The following is a 20,044-nucleotide window of genomic DNA, read 5'->3' as shown; positions in this document are numbered from 1 at the left end:
TCCAGCTGTTGCAAACCTACAACTCCCAGCATGCCCGGACAGCCAACGGCTGTCCGGGCATGCTGGGAGTTGTAGTTTTGCAGCAGCTTGCTGCATCCTGGATGGGAAACACTGCTATATACTGTCCCATTATCCAGTCACAACTGTATAGTACTGTGTTCTGCTGTGTGGGCCATGTAGATATAGCTATATATATATATATATATATATATATATATGAAGGAGTAATTGAAGACATTAACATTACTAATAGGGTATTGCATAGCGGAGTTCCACCAGGAGGTACATAGACGGTTATACTAAAGCAGATCTGTCAGCAGGGGAGTTAAAAAAATAATGGCTGCATAGGGCTGGTTATTCGGGTTGTATTCCAATAGTCCTTACTAGCACCGAGAGTTTTTTTTTTTTTTTTATATAAATAAGGCCAAAGTGCCCAGGGGGAGTTCCCCAGCCTGGCAAGAGTCCAACCCATGTGCTCTTTACAGGCAATGTCAATTGGAGACGGTAGATGAGCAGTGATAGAAAGCATACGGCTTGGACTTTCCTGGCCTGGGGAACGCCCCCTCGGCACTTAGGCTTCCTGTACATACAAAAAGCCTTATATTCTGGCACTGGAAAGGACTATTCAAATAAAAATAAAAGGGTATGCCCGAAATCCTGCTGACAAGCCCCATCTAATTGTGGGCTTATTTGTTTTCCTGCGGACAGGTTTGCTATGGGGAATTACATTATCTTCCATTATCTTTCCTGAAGGTGGAGAGAAAGGGAAAACAAAAGATCAAGCGAGTGGTCCCGCTGAGAGCGTGTAGGGGGGCCTTAAAGGGGTACTCCACCCCTAGACATCTTATCCCCTATGTTGGTTATCCCCTCAATGCAAGCCTATGGGAGGGGGCGTGACGGCCGTCACACCCCCTCCCATGGACTTTCATTGAGGGGGCATGGTTGTGACGTCACAAGTGGGGCGTGACTGTGACATCACGAGCCTCTGCCCCGCTTTGTGCACCGGGTGTCTGGTGTGCCGCAGCCGAGATCGCGGGGGGGTCCAACAATGTCCTTTGGATAGGGGATAAGATGTCTAGGGACGGAGTGCACCTTTAAGAGTGATCTGAAAATCTTTACATCTGCATCCTATAGTATAAGCATCGCCCATGTATGGCAGCAGGGACTACTGCAGAGCTCTGCTACATCGGGATGTTAGAGAGTAGTGCATGGATCAGCCGGCACCTCGATAATAGCGGAAAGCTATAAAGTGTAACCTAGAATCTGCTGACACAGGCATTAATGTTTGCAGAGTATTGGTGTCTGTCTGCTTCTTCATGGCTTCAGTACTAAAAACATGCAGATTTGAAGAGCCATAGAGGTGTGGCCCCGGCATTAAAGGGGTACTATGGTACTGAACAACTTATCCCCTTCCCACAGGAGAGAGGATAACTGATCGCCAGGGTAGGGTCCGTCTGCTGAGACCCCCACGATCTTCTGCCAGGCACCCTGGCTTTCCCCATTCACAGAACTGTGTCGACCCTTCACGAAGCCGTGGTTGACATCCCCCCTCTATGCATGTCTGTGGGGGAGCTGAGGCGCCGCGCAGGAGATCACAGGGGCTCCCAGCAGTCGGACCCCCAGCGATCAGATATTCCCTATCCTGTGACACCTCTCCCACTCACTTTCACTGCCTCCTCTCTCGATGATGAAAAAACCAGAACTCTCCAAGTTCTAGTGAAATTCTGCGCAGGATTTTACAAGGGGTTCGCCCAGTATTGTCACCATGGAGACGCTATATACAGACAGTTACTCTCCATGCAGACATTGCTGTATAACACGTCAACAATTTCTAGGTGACAGGTTCCCTTCACAGCTAAGCTGGAGTACGGCCTCCATTTTAGGATATCGGCAGTTGTCAGCTGTAACTCCAGCCCGAGTCAGGCCAAACAGCATCCCGCCTCCGTCAGGCATCAGCCGCAACTCCGTCATCCGAAACTCCATCATCCCTCAGACGAAAAACCTTCCTGCCGTGTAGTAGAGCAGAGTCAGTGTTGGCTATACGGGCTCTGCTGTACACGCTATTCAATGTCGGCTCTGCTATACAGACTCTGTAGTACACGTGCAAGTTTCACAGCGTCTCCTCTGCTATGCGGCAGGAAGTTGTCTGAGGGAGAATCTTCTGAGGCATGACAGCGTTTTGGGAGAGGGAGTTGTGGCTGAAGGATGACGGTGATTGGAGTGAGGGAGGAGGCGGGACGCTTTTTCGTCTGACAACGGACGGAATTACGGTTGGCGACTGACGATGTCCTAAAATAGGAGCCGTACTGGAGAAATCCTATAAACCCCCAGGAATAAGAGGAGGAATCGGTCAGGTGCTAGCGCCCCCTGGAGGTAATTACTGCCATGTGTTATAGTGACCTGTGGGATCTGAAGTCTGTCATCTGCAGGGTCGGGGCCCCTCTAGTCTCCGCCTCCCCACCCCCCATCCTGTGAACATTCCAAAATCTTAATTTGTGAGATTTGATACAATGTAAATACTTCTGTTTAGTGTTTCTACATTGTGTAGGTTTTTAGCCCGTTTGGCACTTGAAGGATTTATTTGCACTCCTCATTTTAATACGATTGTTTTATTTCTTGTAATGTTGTTTTTAGGATTTTCCGTTCCTTTCGTGCTGTCCCGGGGGGTCTGCAATGTCTATGTCGGGGCTTTCTGTTTGCATCCTGCGATGTCTTCACCTTCTATTCTGTAGATTTTGTAAATGATGTAAAAACAAAACTTTCTCCTTTTCTTGAGAAAAAAAAAAAAGACTAAAAATACAAAACACTTGGCGTTCCGAATTCTGTTCCGTGAAGCTGAAGGACTTTGTTTATTGCTTTTCATCTTTCTGTAACCTGCAGGTGGCGCTGTCTGTAAGGCCTTGTTGTTTAGCTGTTCATATTCCAAGTGTCAGGGCATGCTGGGAGTTTTAGTTTTGTAACACTTGAAGAATCACGGATTGGGGAACACTCCTCCAGGAGTTGAAGCCGAGGGCCGCCAGGACATTTTGGGAGTTGTAGTCTTGCAACCGCATGAGAGGCATAACTTGGGGGACACTGACCTCCATGGTCCTACAACAGTGTATCCCAACCGGGGTGCCTCCAGCTGTCGCAAAACTACAACTCCCAGCATGCCCGGACAGCCGATGGCTGTCCGCGCATGCTGGAAGTTGTAGTTTTGCAACAGCTGGAGGCACCCTGATTGGGAAACATTGGTTTAAGGCTTAGGTGTCCAACTTACAGCAATCCAGCTGCTGCAAAACTATAACTCCTAGCATGTCCGGACAGCCTTTGGCATGCTGGGAGTTGTAGTTTTGCAACAGCTGGAGGCACGCTGGTTGGGAAACACTGCTCTACAAGAGTACAGACATATGTCGGGTTTGCAGTAGTAAGTGAGGGCCTGTCTGTCTGCGCCAGAATTGAGAAAAACCAGACTTACTCTTAATTTTACTGAGAGAACCCGAAAAGGGGGTGGGGCTGTCTGGGGAAAGGGGGTGGGGCTACCAAAACGGGCGTGTTCCCAACATTTTCCCCCCAAAAAAACAACATATTTACTGAGGTTTCCACATAAAATGTGGTGGATTTGAGCCGAGAAAAACCCGACAGATCAGAGCAGGTGTAAAAAAAGCAAAATGTAGGGAAAAGTGCAAAGTGTAGGGAAACCTTAGTAAATACCGTGGGGAAAAAATTGTAGGGAATTAAAACCCACAAAGTAACCTAAGTAAATCATCTGCTCTGTGACTACACCCCATTACTGTCACTTTACTGTCACAGTCCGTGCGGGAAACGGTCTCAAAACGCAGCATCTAGGGAAACGTGCAAAATGCGTAAAGGCATCTGACAAAGTTATAGTAACTGATCGTGGGGGTCCGACTGCAGGGTTCCCCTCAGATCTCCAGAACAGGGACCCCATTCTTCTGTACAATGGTCTATGGGAAGCGCTGGAAACAGCTGTACACCGCGCTCTGTGGCTTCCTGAGGTCACGTTTACTACCCATTATGTTCAGTGGGATCCCACTAGATCTAACCTGTTAATGACCAAGGACGCCTATACACATCCTTGTGCCGTTAGCAGTGCATGGCATGTGCGCCCGACTCGTGCCCGCCCCATACCGGGGGCCCTTAGCTGATTCCTGTAGCTGAGGGTTTCGTTGATAGCCGACATGCTGCGGACGGCTATTAAAGGGGTACTCCTGTGCCAGAACAGATTTTTTATTTACTTCTATTTAAAAGTCTTAATCCTTCCAATACTTATCAGCTGCTGTATGAAACAGAGGAAGTTCTTTTCTTTTTGAATTTGCTTTTCTGACCACAGTGCTCTCTGCTGCCACCTCTGTCCATGTCAGGAACTATCCAGAGCAGGAGAGGTTTGCTATGGGGATTTGCTCCTACTCTGGACAGTTCCTGACATGGACAGAGGTGTCAGCAGAGAGCACTGTGGTCATACAGAAAGAGAAAGTTCTTTTCTTTTTGAATTTCCTATCATACAGCAGCTGATAAGTACTGGAAGGATTATGACTTTTAAATAGAATTAATTTACAAATCTATTTAACTGGCACCAGTTGATTTAAATATAAATGTGTTCCACCGGAGTACCCCTTTAACCCTTAAGATTGCCGCTGTCAAAGCTGACAGCGGCGCCTAAAGGAACCTTTTAAACATTCCCTGGTGGGCCAGTGGAGTGGATCGCCCCTCCGTAGCGCAATCGCGGGGAATCGATCCACTTCTGAGGTAGCCGGAAGGCTTGCCTCTCCTGTGACCACTGCGGATCCTGCTGGATCAGACTTTATCAACCGAGTGCAGAGCACACTGGTCAATGGGGTTCTATGGAACTACATTGATCTGTATGGGGAATCTAATGATTCCTCCTAAAAGCTCCCTAAGGCGGTAATAAAGTGTTAAAAAAAAAAAAAAAGTTTTAAAAAATACCCATTAACCCCTTCCATATAATAAATTTAAATAATTCCCTTTTTCCCAAATTCCATATAAAAAATATATAAGCATAATATAAACATATTTGGTAATGCTGCATATGTACCGTATTTATCGGCGTATAACACGCACTTTTTAGGCTAAAATTTTTAGCCTAAAGTCTGTGTGCGTGTTATACGCCGATACACCCCCAGGAAAGGCAGGGGGAGAGAGGCAGTCGCTGCCCGCTTCTCTCCCCCTGCCTTTCCTGGGGTCTAGAGCGCTGCTGTCGGCCCTTTTCACCCCCTGGTTATCGGCGCCGCTGCCCGTTCTGTCCCCCTGACTATCGGTGCCGGCGCCGATAGCCAGGGGGAGAGAAGCGGCGCCGACAATGAGGGGGAGAGAAGGGGCAGCGGCACCCATTGCCGGCGCCGCTGCACCGTTGCCTCCCCCCATCCCCGGTGGCATAATTACCTGAGTCCGGTCCGCGCTGCTCCGCTGCTCCAGGCCTCCGTCGTGCGTCCCCGGCGTCATTGCTATGCGCTGAACGGCGCGCCGTGCATAGCAACGACGCTGGGGACGCACGACGGAGGCCTGCAGCAGCGCGGACCCGACTCAGGTAATTATGCCACTGGGGATGGGGGGAGGCAACGGGGCAGCGGCGCCGGCAATGGGTGCCGCTGCCCCTTCTCTCCCCCTGGCTGTCGGCGCCGCTTCTCTCCCCCTGGCTATCGGCGCCGGCACCGATAGTCAGGGGGACAGAACGGGCAGCGGCGCCACTAACCAGGGGGTGAGAAGGGCCGACAGCAGCGCTCTAGACCCCAGGAAAGGCAGGGGGAGAGAAGCGGGCAGCGACGGCCTCTCTCCCCCTGCCTTTCCTGGGGGTATATCGGGGTATACATGCGCACACATGCACCCTCATTTTTTCATGGATATTTGGGTAAAAAACTTTTTTTAGCCAAATATCCGTGGTAAAATGAGGGTGCGTGTTATAGGCCGGTGCGTGGTATACCCCGATAAATACGGTAATTGTCTGAACTATTAAAATAAAACATTAATCTGTACGGTGAAGGGTGTAAACGATGCAAATTACCAAACCTCAGAATTGCGTATTTTTTTTTTTATCACATCATACCCCAGAAAAAAAGTAAAAAGCGATCAAAAAGTCTGATAAATACTACAATGGTAATGCTAAAAACTACAGATAACGGAGCAAAAAAACTGGCCCTCATATAGCCCGGTAAACAAAAAAGAAGTTAAAGCGGTCAGAAAATGGCAATAAAAAAAAATTCAATTACCGTATATACTCGAGTATAAGTCGAGTTTTTCAGCACTATTTTTCGTGTTGAAAACGTCCCCCTCGGCTTATACTCGAGTGATCTCTCCCCCTGTCAATCCCTTCTCAGTGGTCTTCAACCTGCGGACCTCCAGATGTTATAAAACTGGGGTGTTGTAGTTTTGAAACCTCTGGAGGTCCGCAGGTTGAAGACCACTTCGGCCTTCGTCATCATCCAGGCCCCCCCCCCCCCCTCTTTTGTTTTGTTCTCAAGCCCCCCCCCCCCCCCAGGGCGGGAAGTTAGGGTGAACTGGTCCGGGCCATCTATGCTGCAGGGACCGTCCGGTGGGGAGGGATGCTCATTCCGGGCTGTCCATTTTCACCGGAGGGCCCTCTTCATGCGCAATGTCCCTGTGCGTCGTCGTCAAGGCAACATCACTAGGACCAGCTCAGCCTAACTTCCTGCCAAGGGGAGGTGAGTACAAAACAAAAAGGTGGGGGGGCTGGATAATGACGAAGGCCGAAGTGATCATAATCACCTGTCAATCCCTTCATCAGTGGTCTTCAACCTGTGGACCTCCAGAGGTTTCAAAACTACAACTCCCAGCATGCCCAGACAGCCGATAGCTGTCCGGGTATGCTGGGAGTTGTAGTTTTCCAACATCTGGAGGTCCGCAGGTTGAAGACCACTGATAAAGGGATTAACAGGCGGTGATGATGATGAGGGGGGGGGATGATGATGAAGGGGGGGGGGGGGGGGGATGATGATGAAGGCCGCAGTGGTCTTCAACCTGCGGACCTCCAGAGGTTTCAAAACTACAACTCCCAGCATGCCCAGACAGCCGTTGGCTGTCCGGGCATGCTGGGGGTTGTAGTTTTGTAACATCTAGAGGTCCGCAGGTTGAAAACCACTGATGAAGGCATTGACAGGCGGTGATGATGAAGGGGGGGGATGATGACGGGGATCTGGATGATTACATGGGGGGATGATGTATTTCCCACCCTAGGCTTATAGTCGAGTCAATAACTTTTCCTGGGTTTTTGGGGTGAAATTAGGGGCCTCGGCTTATACTCGAGTATATACGGTATTTTCTTTTTCTAAAAAGTTAGAATTTTTTTAACTTAGTAAAACATAATGCAAACTATACAGATTGGGTACGGTTTTAATCGCGCTCACCTACAGTATCATAACAGGTTAGTTAGACCGCACAGTGAATGGCAAAAAAAACATCTTCAAAATAACTTTTTTGTTCAATTTCACCTCCGTTTTGCAGCATATGTTATGAATAAATGAACAGACATTACAAAGTACAATTGTTCCCCCAATAATAAGCCCCTAATAGGGCGAGGAGGAAAATATTAAAGTGCAACAATGAAAATCGGCCCAGTCCTTAAGGGTTAAAGACCTGTCTTTAAATTTTGCGGATTTCAGGTGGAGTCCCATTACTCCCAGAATGTTTTTGTTTTTGAAGTCCGGAATTTGATTTCCCGCAGAGGAGTTTTTGCAGTCCGTGCGGTGAAGCAGGATCCGGTTCTAGACAACAGGAGCGGCAGCCGATTTCTAAGCAGAAGTTTTCATCTACTTGGGAACGGATCAGATGTGAGAACGACCTGTACTGATCCTGTAATCTATGTATTCTACCGGAAGACTGGGGGCCCAACATCATGGTGGTCAGACCCAGCTTGTTATCCCCTCACCAGCAGAATAGTGAGTGCAGCTCTGGAATATAATACAGGATAAGTAATGTAATGTATGGACACAGTGACCTCACCAGCAGAATAGTGAGTACAGCTCTGGAGTATAATACAGGATATAACTCAGGATCAGTACAGGATAAGTAATGTAATGTATGTACACAGTGACCTCACCAGCAGAATAGTGAGTACAGCTCTGGAGTATAATACAGGATATAACTTAGGATCAGTACAGGATAAGTAATGTAATGTATGTAAACAGTGATCTCACCAGCAGAATAGTGAGTACAGCTCTGGAGTATAATACAGGATATAACTCAGGATCAGTACAGGATAAGTAATGTAATGTATGTACACAATGACCCCACCAGCAGAATAGTGAGTACAGCTCTGGAGTATAATACAGGATATAACTCAGGATCAGTACAGGATAAGTAATGTAATGTATATACACAGTGACCTCACCAGCAGAATAGTGAGTGCAGCTCTGGAGTATAATACAGGATATAACTCAGGATCAGTACAGGATAAGTAATGTAATGTATATACACAGTGACCTCACCAGCAGAATAGTGAGTGCAGCTCTGGAGTATAATACAGGATATAACTCAGGATCAGTACAGGATAAGTAATGTAATGTATATACACAGTGACCTCACCAGCAGAATAGTGAGTGCAGCTCTGGAGTATAATACAGGATATAACTCAGGATCAGTACAGGATAAGTAATGTAATGTATATACACAGTGACCTCACCAGCAGAATAGTGAGTGCAGCTCTGGAGTATAATACAGGATATAACTCAGGATCAGTGCAGGATAAGTAATGTAATGTATATACACAGTGACCTCACCAGCAGAATAGTGAGTACAGCTCTGGAGTATAATACAGGATATAACTCAGGATCAGTACAGGATAAGTAATGTAATGTATGTACACAGTGATCTCACCAGCAGAATAGTGAATACAGCTCTGGAGTATAATACAGGATATAACTCAGGATCAGTACAGGATAAGTAATGTAATGTATGTACACAGTGATCTCACCAGCAGAATAGTGAGTACAGCTCTGGAGTATAATACAGGATATAACTCAGGATCAGTACAGGATAAGTAATGTAATGTATATACACAGTGACCTCACCAGCAGAATAGTGAGTACAGCTCTGGAGTATAAGGGAAACGTGACGTGTTGCGATTTCTTACAAGTGGAGCTGAACCCAAATGAAATCTTTCACCAGGTGCCGGCCGGAGATTTACACCCATCTCATGCCCTCTTCGTGCCGCACTCATACTCCCTGTAGATCTGAATGAGAATTGTTCCATTAAATCCCTAAAATTAACCATTCAGGACACTGGGAGAGCTGGGTGAGCGCCGCTGTGGAGATGTGATGGAGGACATTTTAAATGCATCCACAGAATTTCTTAACATTTTAAATTTTTACAAATTTTTTACGGTAATTTTGGGGTTTAGTTCCATTAGTTCATTTAGACTTCCAGCTGTCTCAAAACTACAACTCCCAGCATGCCTGGGTGTGAATACTTATGTCCATGCCAAATTTTAAACAAGAAGAAGAAATAACGTGTTCTCAGATGGAAGGAGGTGCTCAACCCCATGTGCAGTTGTACAATTGTGCATATATACTGGGGGGATCCCCATCATAAAGATGCATACAATGGGGGGCGCCTGCAGCGGAAGTCCACAATAGACGGTGCGGATGTAAGAATAATACAGGAATACGGGTCCCTGCTGTGGTGGATGTATACAGTCACATTATCCCTCTACACTGATGTTATAATAGAGACATTATCCAGTATATCCTTATATGAAGGACGTACCTGAGACCGCACCAACGCCAAGGTTTGGGTGGGTTCACACCACGATTTTGCTATACGGTTTCAGCATACTGTCTGCACCATAATGTATACGGTTTCAGCATACTGTCTGCACCATAATGTATACGGTTTCAGCATACTGTCTGCACCATAATGTATACGCTTTCAGCATACTGTCTGCACCATAATGTATACGGTTTCAGCATACTGTCTGCACCATAATGTATACGGTTTCAGCATACTGTCTGCACCATAATGTATACGGTTTCAGCATACTGTCTGCACCATAATGTATACGGTTGTCTCTGTTTATCAAACCATACAGTTTTTTTTTTTTTTACAGAGAACGGTGGCCTATCATAGTCTTTGGTCCGGGTGAAAAACCATATATGTTTTTTTTAAAACATGGGAGTTAAGGGAACCGGTTCCATCCAGTTTTCACCATACAGTTTTTGACTTTGCACAGTTTTTTTTTTTCTTGGAATTTCAATCATACAACTGAAACTTTATTCATAATGGAATGAAAAGTTCAAAACGTATTCGTTTTTTTTTCTGAAAAAACGGATGCAACCGGAAATCATTTTTCAAACCATATGCAGATTAAAATTCGTACACACGTTTTGATACAGTTTAGTCAGGTTTTGAGGAATCCGTTTTTTTTTATCAAAAACCTGATACAGGAACTGTTTGCAAAAACGTGGTGTGAACCCGGCCTTTCTCAAGTGTGAACTCCACATTTAATGCTCCTTGATCACTTTCTAGGCAGCATTAAGGTGAGGCCGGCAACATGTTAGCCAATTTGGGTGAGACTCATAGCCTCATAGGCTGTCACACTGGAGGTAACTGGGAGTGGGCTGTCACACTGGAGGTAACTGGGAGGAGGCTGTCACACTGGAGGTAACTGGGAGGAGGCTGTCACACTGGAGGTAACTGGGAGCGGGCCGTCACACTGGAGGTAACTGGGAGCGGGCCGTCACACTGGAGGTAACTGGGAGCGGGCCGTCACACTGGAGGTAACTGGGAGCGGGCCGTCACACTGGAGGTAACTGGGAGCGGGCCGTCACACTGGAGGTAACTGGGAGCGGGCCGTCACACTGGAGGTAACTGGGAGCGGGCCGTCACACTGGAGGTAACTGGGAGGAGGCCGTCACACTGGAGGTAACTGGGAGGAGGCCGTCACACTGGAGGTAACTGGGAGGAGGCCGTCACACTGGAGGTAACTGGGAGGAGGCCGTCACACTGGAGGTAACTGGGAGGGGGCCGTCACACTGGAGGTAACTGGGAGGGGGCCGTCACACTGGAGGTAACTGGGAGGGGGCCGTCACACTGGAGGTAACTGGGAGGGGGCCGTCACACTGGAGGTAACTGGGAGGGGGCCGTCACACTGGAGGTAACTGGGAGGGGGCCGTCACACTGGAGGTAACTGGGAGCGGGCCGTCACACTGGAGGTAACTGGGAGCGGGCCGTCACACTGGAGTTAACTGGGCGCGGGCCGTCACACTGGAGGTAACTGGGAGCGGGCCGTCACACTGGAGGTAACTGGGAGCGGGCCGTCACACTGGAGGTAACTGGGAGCGGGCCGTCACACTGGAGGTAACTGGGAGGGGGCCGTCACACTGGAGGTAACTGGGAGGAGGCCGTCACACTGGAGGTAACTGGGAGGAGGCCGTCACACTGGAGGTAACTGGGAGGAGGCCGTCACACTGGAGGTAACTGGGAGGAGGCCGTCACACTGGAGGTAACTGGGAGGAGGCCGTCACACTGGAGGTAACTGGGAGGGGGCCGTCACACTGGAGGTAACTGGGAGGGGGCCGTCACACTGGAGGTAACTGGGAGGGGGCCGTCACACTGGAGGTAACTGGGAGGGGGCCGTCACACTGGAGGTAACTGGGAGCGGGCCGTCACACTGGAGGTAACTGGGAGCGGGCCGTCACACTGGAGGTAACTGGGAGCGGGCCGTCACACTGGAGGTAACTGGGAGGAGGCTGTCACACTGGAGGTAACTGGGAGCGGGCTGCCACCCCGGGACCTCTACCCCTCAGCACCGGGACTTCTACCCCTCAGTACCGGGACCTCTTCCCCTCCGCACCGGGAACTCTACCCCTCCGGATTGGGACCCCTAAACCTCCGCATCGGGACCTCTTCCCCTCCACACCAGGACCTCTACACACTGGGACCTTTGCCCTCCACCTCTCATTCCGGGACTTTAACCCTCATCCATATTTGATCAGTTTTTTTGTTGTTAAAGAATTATTTATACTGTTTATTGGTGATGTAAAACAAACAGATCAGACTTCACATGCTGGAGATTCCCAATATAATTGTCAAGTCAGCAATATAAAGCGGGATTCCTCTGCCTCAATCTGCAACACAATCTGTAGCTGTAGAGTTATGAGAACATTGTGCTACCTTCAGCCACCACTAGGGGCAGCTCTCTGTGTACTGTATTATTATTGTGTGCAATGTATAAGCTGTACGCAGTGAGCTCCCCCTAGTGGTGCAGAATGTTATGTTTTTATTTGGAGCTTTTATACAGAAAATTTCAGGGGGGCATTTACTTAAGGGGTAAAGGTTGCTGTATAGTGAAGGAGTTGACAGGATCACTAATACTTAGCAGCTTTCCCCTATAAACAGCACCACACCTCTCAGGGTTATGTCTGGTATTGCAGCTGAGCTCTATGGAAGGAGTTGCGATACCACATGTAACCTGTGGACAGGTGTGGCACTGTGCTCAGAATGGCTGACAACAGGAAACAATGTACTTGGCTCCAATGATTAACCTGCACTGGTATGTAGAGAGAAGGCCGGGAATATAAGCTGACACTCCGTTCCCCTATAAGGACGGACATCTGATCTCTCGCTGTTCTCTCCAGCCCCATTATAGACCCAGGATGGTCGGTGCCGCTCTACATATCCTTGAGCCCTGAGGGTATCTGTAAACGCCAGCACCTGCGCAGAAGAGCCGAGCAAGTCATAGCGCAGGTATATTCCCTCCGGAATCATACTCGTATATAGGGGTGATACAGTCAATTATATGGATCATATACTCATATATAGTGGTGTCCAGTATATACAGTCTATTATATGGATCATATATAGGGGTGTCCAGTGTATACAGTCTATTATATGTATCATATATAGCGGTGTCCAGTATATACAGTGTTATATGGATCATATACACATATATAGGGGTGTCCAGTATATACAGTGTTATATGGATCATATACTCATATATATAGGGGTGTCCAGTATATACAGTCTATTATAGGGATCATATACACATATATAGGGGTGTCCAGTATATACAGTCTATTATATGGATCATATATAGGGGTGTCCAGTGTATACAGTCTATTATATGTATCATATATAGGGGTGTCCAGTATATGCAGTGTTATATGGATCATATACACATATATAGGGGTGTCCAGTATATACAGTCTATTATATGGATCATATACACATATATAGGGGTGTCCAGTATATACAGTATGTTATATGGATCATATACACATATATAGGGGTGTCCAGTATATACAGTCTGTTATATGGATCATATACACATATATAGTGGTGTCCTGTATATACAGTCTATTATATGGATCATATACACATATATAGGGGTGTCCAGTATATACAGTGTTATATGGATCATATACACATATATAGGGGTGTCCAGTATATACAGTCTATTATATGGATCATATACTCATATATAGGGGTGTCCAGTATATACAGTCTGTTATATGGATCATATACACATATATAGTGGTGTCCAGTATATACAGTCTGTTATATGGATCATATACACATATATAGGGGTGTCCAGTGTATACAGTCTATTATATGGATCATATACACATATATAGGGTGTCCAGTATATACAGTCTATTATATGCATCATATACACATATATAGGGGTGTCCAGTATATACAGTCTATTATATGGATCATATACACATATATAGTGGTGTCCAGTATATACAGTCTATTACATGGATCATATACACATATATAGGGGTGTCCAGTATATACAGTGTTATATGGATCATATACACATATATAGGGGTGTCCAGTATATACAGTGTTATATGGATCATATACTCATATATATAGGGGTGTCCAGTATATACAGTCTATTATAGGGATCATATACACATATATAGTGGTGTCCAGTATATACAGTCTATTATATGGATCATATACACATATATAGGGGTGTCCAGTATATACAGTGTTATATGGATCATATACACATATATAGGGGTGTCCAGTATATACAGTCTATTATATGGATCATATACTCATATATAGGGGTGTCCAGTATATACAGTCTGTTATATGGATCATATACACATATATAGGGGTGTCCAGTATATACAGTGTTATATGGATCATATACACATATATAGGGGTGTCCAGTATATACAGTCTATTATATGGATCATATACACATATATAGTGGTGTCCAGTATATACAGTCTATTACATGGATCATATACACATATATAGTGGTGTCCAGTATATACAGTCTGTTATATGGATCATATACACATATATAGGGGTGTCCAGTATATACAGTCTATTATATGGATCATATACACATATATAGGGGTGTCCAGTATATACAGTGTTATATGGATCATATACACATATATAGGGGTGTCCAGTATATACAGTGTTATATGGATCATATACACATATATAGGGGTGTCCAGTATATACAGTCTATTACATGGATCATATACACATATATAGGGGTGTCCAGTATATACAGTCTATTACATGGATCATATACACATATATAGGGGTGTCCAGTATATACAGTCTATTATATGGATCATATACACATATATAGGGGTGTCCAGTATATACAGTCTATTATATGGATCATATACACATATATAGGGGTGTTCAGTATATACAGTGTTATATGGATCATATACACATATATAGGGGTGTCCAGTATATACAGTCTATTATATGGATCATATACACATATATAGGGGTGTCCAGTATATACAGTCTATTAGATGGATCATATACACATATATAGGGGTGTCCAGTATATACAGTCTATTATATGGATCATATACACATATATAGGGGTGTCCAGTATATACAGTCTATTATATTGCAGCTTCTTCACACCTGGGGCCTGTACAGACCTTTTTTCTCCATCATTCATCCTTTGCTTTTGTATTTTTTTAGATGCTGAAAGCAAGAACCCCCTACACCCGTGTGAGACCCTGATTGTGTCATGTCTGCACCATAGAGGTGAGGGCGCACTACACTGCCAGCCTGCCCACTTACCATTCACTGTACAGAGGGAGTTATCTCTGTTATCAGCCATGTCAGGAGGGGAGAGGTGACTGTAGGACAGGTGAATATAATCTATTGTCCTCTGTTATCAGCCATGTCAGGAGGGGAGAGGTGACTGTAGGACAGGTGAATATAATCTATTGTTCTCTGTTATCAGCCATGTCAGGATGGGGGAGGTGACTGTAGGACAGGTGAATATTATCTATTCTCTATTGATTATAGTCCCCTCTCCTGACATGACTGATAATAGAGAACAATAGATTATATTCACCTGTCCTACAGTCTCCTCTCCTGACATGGCTGATAACAGAGAACAATAGATTATATTCACCTGTCCTACAGTCACCTCTCCCCTCCTGACATGGCTGATAACAGAGAACAATAGATATATTCACCTGTCCTACAGTCACCTCTCCCCTCCTGACATGACTGATAACAGAGAACAATAGAATGTATTCACCTGTCCTACAGTCACCTCTCCCCTCCTGACATGGCTGATAACAGAACAATAGATATATTCACCTGTCCTACAGTCACCTCTCCTCTCCTGACATGGCTGATAACAGAACAATAGATATATTCACCTGTCCTACAGTCACCTCTCCCCTCTTGACATGGCTGATAACAGAACAATAGATATATTCACCTGTCCTACAGTCACCTCTCCCCTCCTGACATGACTGATAACAGAGAACAATAGAGTCAGTTAATGACATGTTGTGTATTAATTGTTATTCTTGCAGAGTCTCCTCACATTTTTCTCTCTTTTCTTGCAGATCACTTCAGACGGTGAATGGTTGTTGTGTCACTGCAGCGTTCTCCTCAGATCCCCGGCGTTCTTCACGGTTAATCTCCCGGTCCCCGGCGTTCTTCACGATTAATCTCCCGGTCCCCGGCGTTCTTCGCGGTTAATCTTCCGGTCCCCGGCGTTCTTCACGGTTAATCTTCCGGTCCCCGGCGTTCTTCACGGTTAATCTCCCGGTCCCCGGCATTCTTCACGGTTAATCTCCCGGTCCCCGGTGTTCTTCACGGTTAATCTCCCGGTCCACGGCGTTCTTCACGGTTAATCTTCCGGTCCCCGGCGTTCTTCACGGTTAATCTTCCGGTCCCCGGCGTTCTTCACGGTTAATCTTCCGGTCCACGGCGTTCTCCACGGTTAATCTTCCGGTCCCCGGCGTTCTTCACGGTTAATCTTCCGGTCCCCGGCATTCTTCACGGTTAATCTTCTGGTCCCCGGCATTCTTCACGGTTAATCTTCCGGTCCCCGGCATTCTTCACGGTTAATCTTCCGGTCCCCGGCATTCTTCACGGTTAATCTTCCAGTCGCTGGTGGTCGTGACTCTAGTTTCCTCCAGAAGATCATGCAGCAGTTGTTGTTTCCGGGCCTGGTATGTGGACGCTCCTCAGGACTTGAGGAATCTTAAATCTATGTTACATGAACACAAACCCCGCGATGGGCGACAGTAAAGTGACGTCTGCTGAAAATCTTATCAACAATCTTGGATCTTTTAGGCCGCGGTCGACTGGAAGCGTATGACGTCATGGCGACCGACCCTACAGGTTACCCGATCAATGTGCCCCCAGTTGTTGTAGTTATGCAGGAGCCTCACTGCTGGTGTAAGGTTCCCTCCAGGACAGCAGCGCCCTCCTCAGGTGGAGTTATTAATGGTTACGTGTCAATGAAGTAATTGAAATAGATTTTAAAGGGGTCCCCCGCCTCCTAAAACGTAGCATCTATTCTCAGGAGTGTCTCCGGCGCTCCCATAGATAACGCATGGAGCATGTGCCTACCCAGTGTTCCCCAACAAGGGTGCCTCTAGCTGTTGCAGAACTACAACTCCCAGCATGCTGGGAGTTGTAGTTTTGCAACACCTGGAGGCACCCTGGTTGGGAAACACTGGCCTACCCCATTGCCTTATGAAGCAGGAGGACCCGGGGGCTTCTGACTTCTCACTATACTTTGTTTTATACAGTAAGGATGGGCCGGGGCCCCGGGTCCTGACCACGTGTGGCCCTAAGCTCCCAGAGTGTGACATGTCGGTGAAGGGGACGGCTCTTCTGACCATTTATCTCCATGGACTGTGGCCGTACATAAAGATTTGGGCCCCCACATGTCATAGCCGGGGGCCATAGATGCTCCACTAGACAAGTGACACGTAATGTGGGGGCGACACCACAGTATCTGGGGGCGACGTTGAGACTCATGTTCCGGTTCAGAGTGAAACATTTGTAAGGTCTTTGTGTTATATAAGAAAAGTTCTCAATAAAGTTTTATCCGGTTGTTTTATTCAGATTTGTATTTATTTACATCAACCAGGGGGCCTCCAGCTGTTGCAAAACTACAACTCCCAGCATGCCCGGACAGCACAGCTGGAGGCACCCTGGTTGGGAAACACGGATTTACATAGAGACGACATATACCACGGCAATGTACGTAGTCAGTGTGCGATCACAACAGACCCCGCTGGAAGCAAAGGCAGACATGTTGGGAGTAGTTGTCTGGTGAGGGCAGACATGTTGGGAGTAGTAGTCTGGTGAGGGCAGACATGTTGGGAGTAGTCGTCCGGTGAGGGCAGATATGTTGGGAGTAGTCGTCCGGTGAGGGCAGATATGTTGGGAGTAGTCGTCCGGTGAGGGCAGACATGTTGGGAGTAGTCGTCCGGTGAGGGCAGACATGTTGGGAGTAGTTGTCCGGTGAGGGCAGACATGTTGGGAGTAGTTGTCCGGTGAGGGCAGACATGTTGGGAGTAGTTGTCTGGTGAGGGCAGACATGTTGGGAGTAGTTGTCCGGTCAGGGCAGACATGTTGGGAGTAGTTGTCCGGTCAGGGCAGACATGTTGGGAGCAGTTGTCCGGTCAGGGTTGACATGTTGGGAGCAGTTGTCCGGTGAGGGCAGACATGTTGGGAGTAGTTGTCCGGTGAGGGCAGACATGTTGGGAGTAGTTGTCCGGTGAAGGCAGACATGTTGGGAGTAGTCGTCCGGTGAGGGCAGACATGTTGGGAGTAGTCGTCCGGTGAGGGCAGACATGTTGGGAGTAGTCGTCCGGTGAGGGCAGACATGTTGGGAGTAGTCGTCCGGTGAGGGCAGACATGTTGGGAGTAGTCGTCCGGTGAGGGCAGACATGTTGGGAGTAGTTGTCCGGTGAGGGCAGACATGTTGGGAGTAGTTGTCCGGTGAGGGCAGACATGTTGGGAGTAGTTGTCTGGTGAGGGCAGACATGTTGGGAGTAGTTGTCCGGTCTCAGGGCAGACATGTTGGGAGTAGTTGTCCGGTCAGGGCAGACATGTTGGGAGCAGTTGTCCGGTCAGGGTTGACATGTTGGGAGCAGTTGTCCGGTCAGGGTTGACATGTTGGGAGCAGTTGTCCGGTGAGGGCAGACATGTTGGGAGTAGTTGTCTGGTGAGGGCAGACATGTTGGGAGTAGTTGTCCGGTCAGGGCAGTCTCTAGGGTGTATATCAGGCGCTGTGGGAGGGGCCGTTCATGTTGTAGCTGCGATGGAAGTTGAGGTGATCCTGCGCGGTGATGAGGTTGTCGGTGCCGGTCACGTAGCTCTTCTCTATGTGGGTGTTCAGCCCGTTGTTCCGGAACATTCCGCACTTTATTGCGGCTTCTGAAAACTTGTCTGAGACTCCATTAAATGTCGTCTGAAAACGGAGAAACAAACAGATGTAGCGAAGATGTGGTCAGACCGCACCCCCAACCGCTGGCTAAGACTACAACCCCCAGCGGATGTTACAGCATGACGGGGGCTGGAGGAATCGGACGTTCCGTCTCCATAGAAGCCGCGTTCTTTGGCAGCAGTGCGGACGGACCGAGGATTCCTGACCATGAAGCTGCAGTGTGAACGCGGCCGTAACGGATCCTATGGCTGTCACAGGGGTGGGGCCCTCAGGGTGTTATGGGGTCCACACTGGAGACCCCCAATATCTACAGCGGATATAATGGCAGCGCTCAGCGTCTCACCGGCATCTCGTGGACGGTCGGCGGGCGGCTCCCGTACGTCTGGTTGGTCGTCCTGTACAGAGGATTCCGGGCCCTGGATCTGACAATAAGAAAAACCATCAACATGGGAGGGGCCACACTGCTGACCCCTCCCCTCCTATAAGTAAGTGCCCCCCCCACTCCCCTTCTATAAGTATGTGCCCCCCCTCCTTTAAGTATGTGCCCCCCCCCTCCTATAAGTATGTGCCCCCCTCCTATAAGTATGTGCCCCCCCTCCTATAAGTATGTGCCCCCCCTCCTATAAGTATGTGCCCCCCCACTCCCCTCCTATAAGTATGTGCCCCCCTCCTTTAAGTATGTGCCCCCCCTCCTTTAAGTATGTGCCCCCCCCCCTCCTATAAGTATGTGCCCCCCCCTCCTATAAGTATGTGCCCCCCCCCCTCCTATAAGTATGTGCCCCCCCCCCCCTCCTATAAGTATGTGCCCCCCCCTCCTATAAGTATGTGCCCCCCCCCTCCTATAAGTATGTGCCCCCCCTCCTATAAGTATGTGCCCCCCCCTCCTATAAGTATGTGCCCCCCCCCTCCTATAAGTATGTGCCCCCCCCCCTCCTATAAGTATGTGCCCCCCCCTCCTATAAGTATGTGCCCCCCCTCCTATAAGTATGTGCCCCCCCTCCTATAAGTATGTGCCCCCCCTCCTATAAGTATGTGCCCCCCCCTCCTATAAGTATGTGGCCCCCCCCTCTATAAGTATGTGCGCCCCCCCCCCCTCTATAAGTATGTGCCCCCCCCTCTATAAGTATGTGCCCCCCCCTCTATAAGTATGTGCCCCCCCCCCTCTATAAGTATGTGCCCCCCCCTCTATAAGTATGTGCCCCCCCCTCTATAAGTATGTGCCCCCCCCTCCCCTCCTATAAGTATGTGCCCCCCCTCTATAAGTATGTGCCCCCCCCCTTCTATAAGTATGTGCCCCCCCCCTCTATAAGTATGTGCCCCTCCCCCTCCTATAAGTATGTGCCCCTCCTCCTATAAGTGCCCCC

At 47.9% G+C, this 20,044-nt stretch overlaps 2 protein-coding genes across 2 annotated transcripts in view; one reads left to right on the top strand and one right to left on the bottom strand.

Annotated features, from left to right (window-relative positions):
- PPP1R26 (protein phosphatase 1 regulatory subunit 26) overlaps positions 1 to 17,338 on the top strand; it is a 26,413-nt gene extending 9,075 nt beyond the window's left edge. The window contains exons 3-5 of the mRNA XM_056539620.1: positions 12,610 to 12,718; positions 14,948 to 15,013; positions 15,835 to 17,338. Of these exons, the coding sequence (XP_056395595.1) occupies positions 12,610 to 12,718; positions 14,948 to 14,989 (151 nt within the window). The 3' untranslated portion in view covers positions 14,990 to 15,013; positions 15,835 to 17,338. The remainder of the gene's footprint in view (positions 1 to 12,609; positions 12,719 to 14,947; positions 15,014 to 15,834) is intronic.
- The window catches only part of PIERCE1 (piercer of microtubule wall 1), a 19,176-nt gene continuing 16,459 nt past the window's right edge, over positions 17,328 to 20,044 (bottom strand). Inside the window, exons 2-3 of the mRNA XM_056539622.1 lie at positions 19,024 to 19,102; positions 17,328 to 18,704 (exon numbers count right to left, since the gene is read on the bottom strand). Coding sequence (XP_056395597.1) covers positions 18,516 to 18,704; positions 19,024 to 19,102 — 268 coding nt within the window. The 3' untranslated portion in view covers positions 17,328 to 18,515. The remainder of the gene's footprint in view (positions 18,705 to 19,023; positions 19,103 to 20,044) is intronic.

The sequence above is a fragment of the Hyla sarda genome, chromosome 9 (assembly GCF_029499605.1).
Source record: "Hyla sarda isolate aHylSar1 chromosome 9, aHylSar1.hap1, whole genome shotgun sequence".
NCBI classification, from domain to species: domain Eukaryota; kingdom Metazoa; phylum Chordata; class Amphibia; order Anura; family Hylidae; genus Hyla; species Hyla sarda.
The sequence above is the reverse complement of the archived record's forward strand: the minus strand, read 5'-3'. Positions and strand labels throughout refer to the sequence as shown.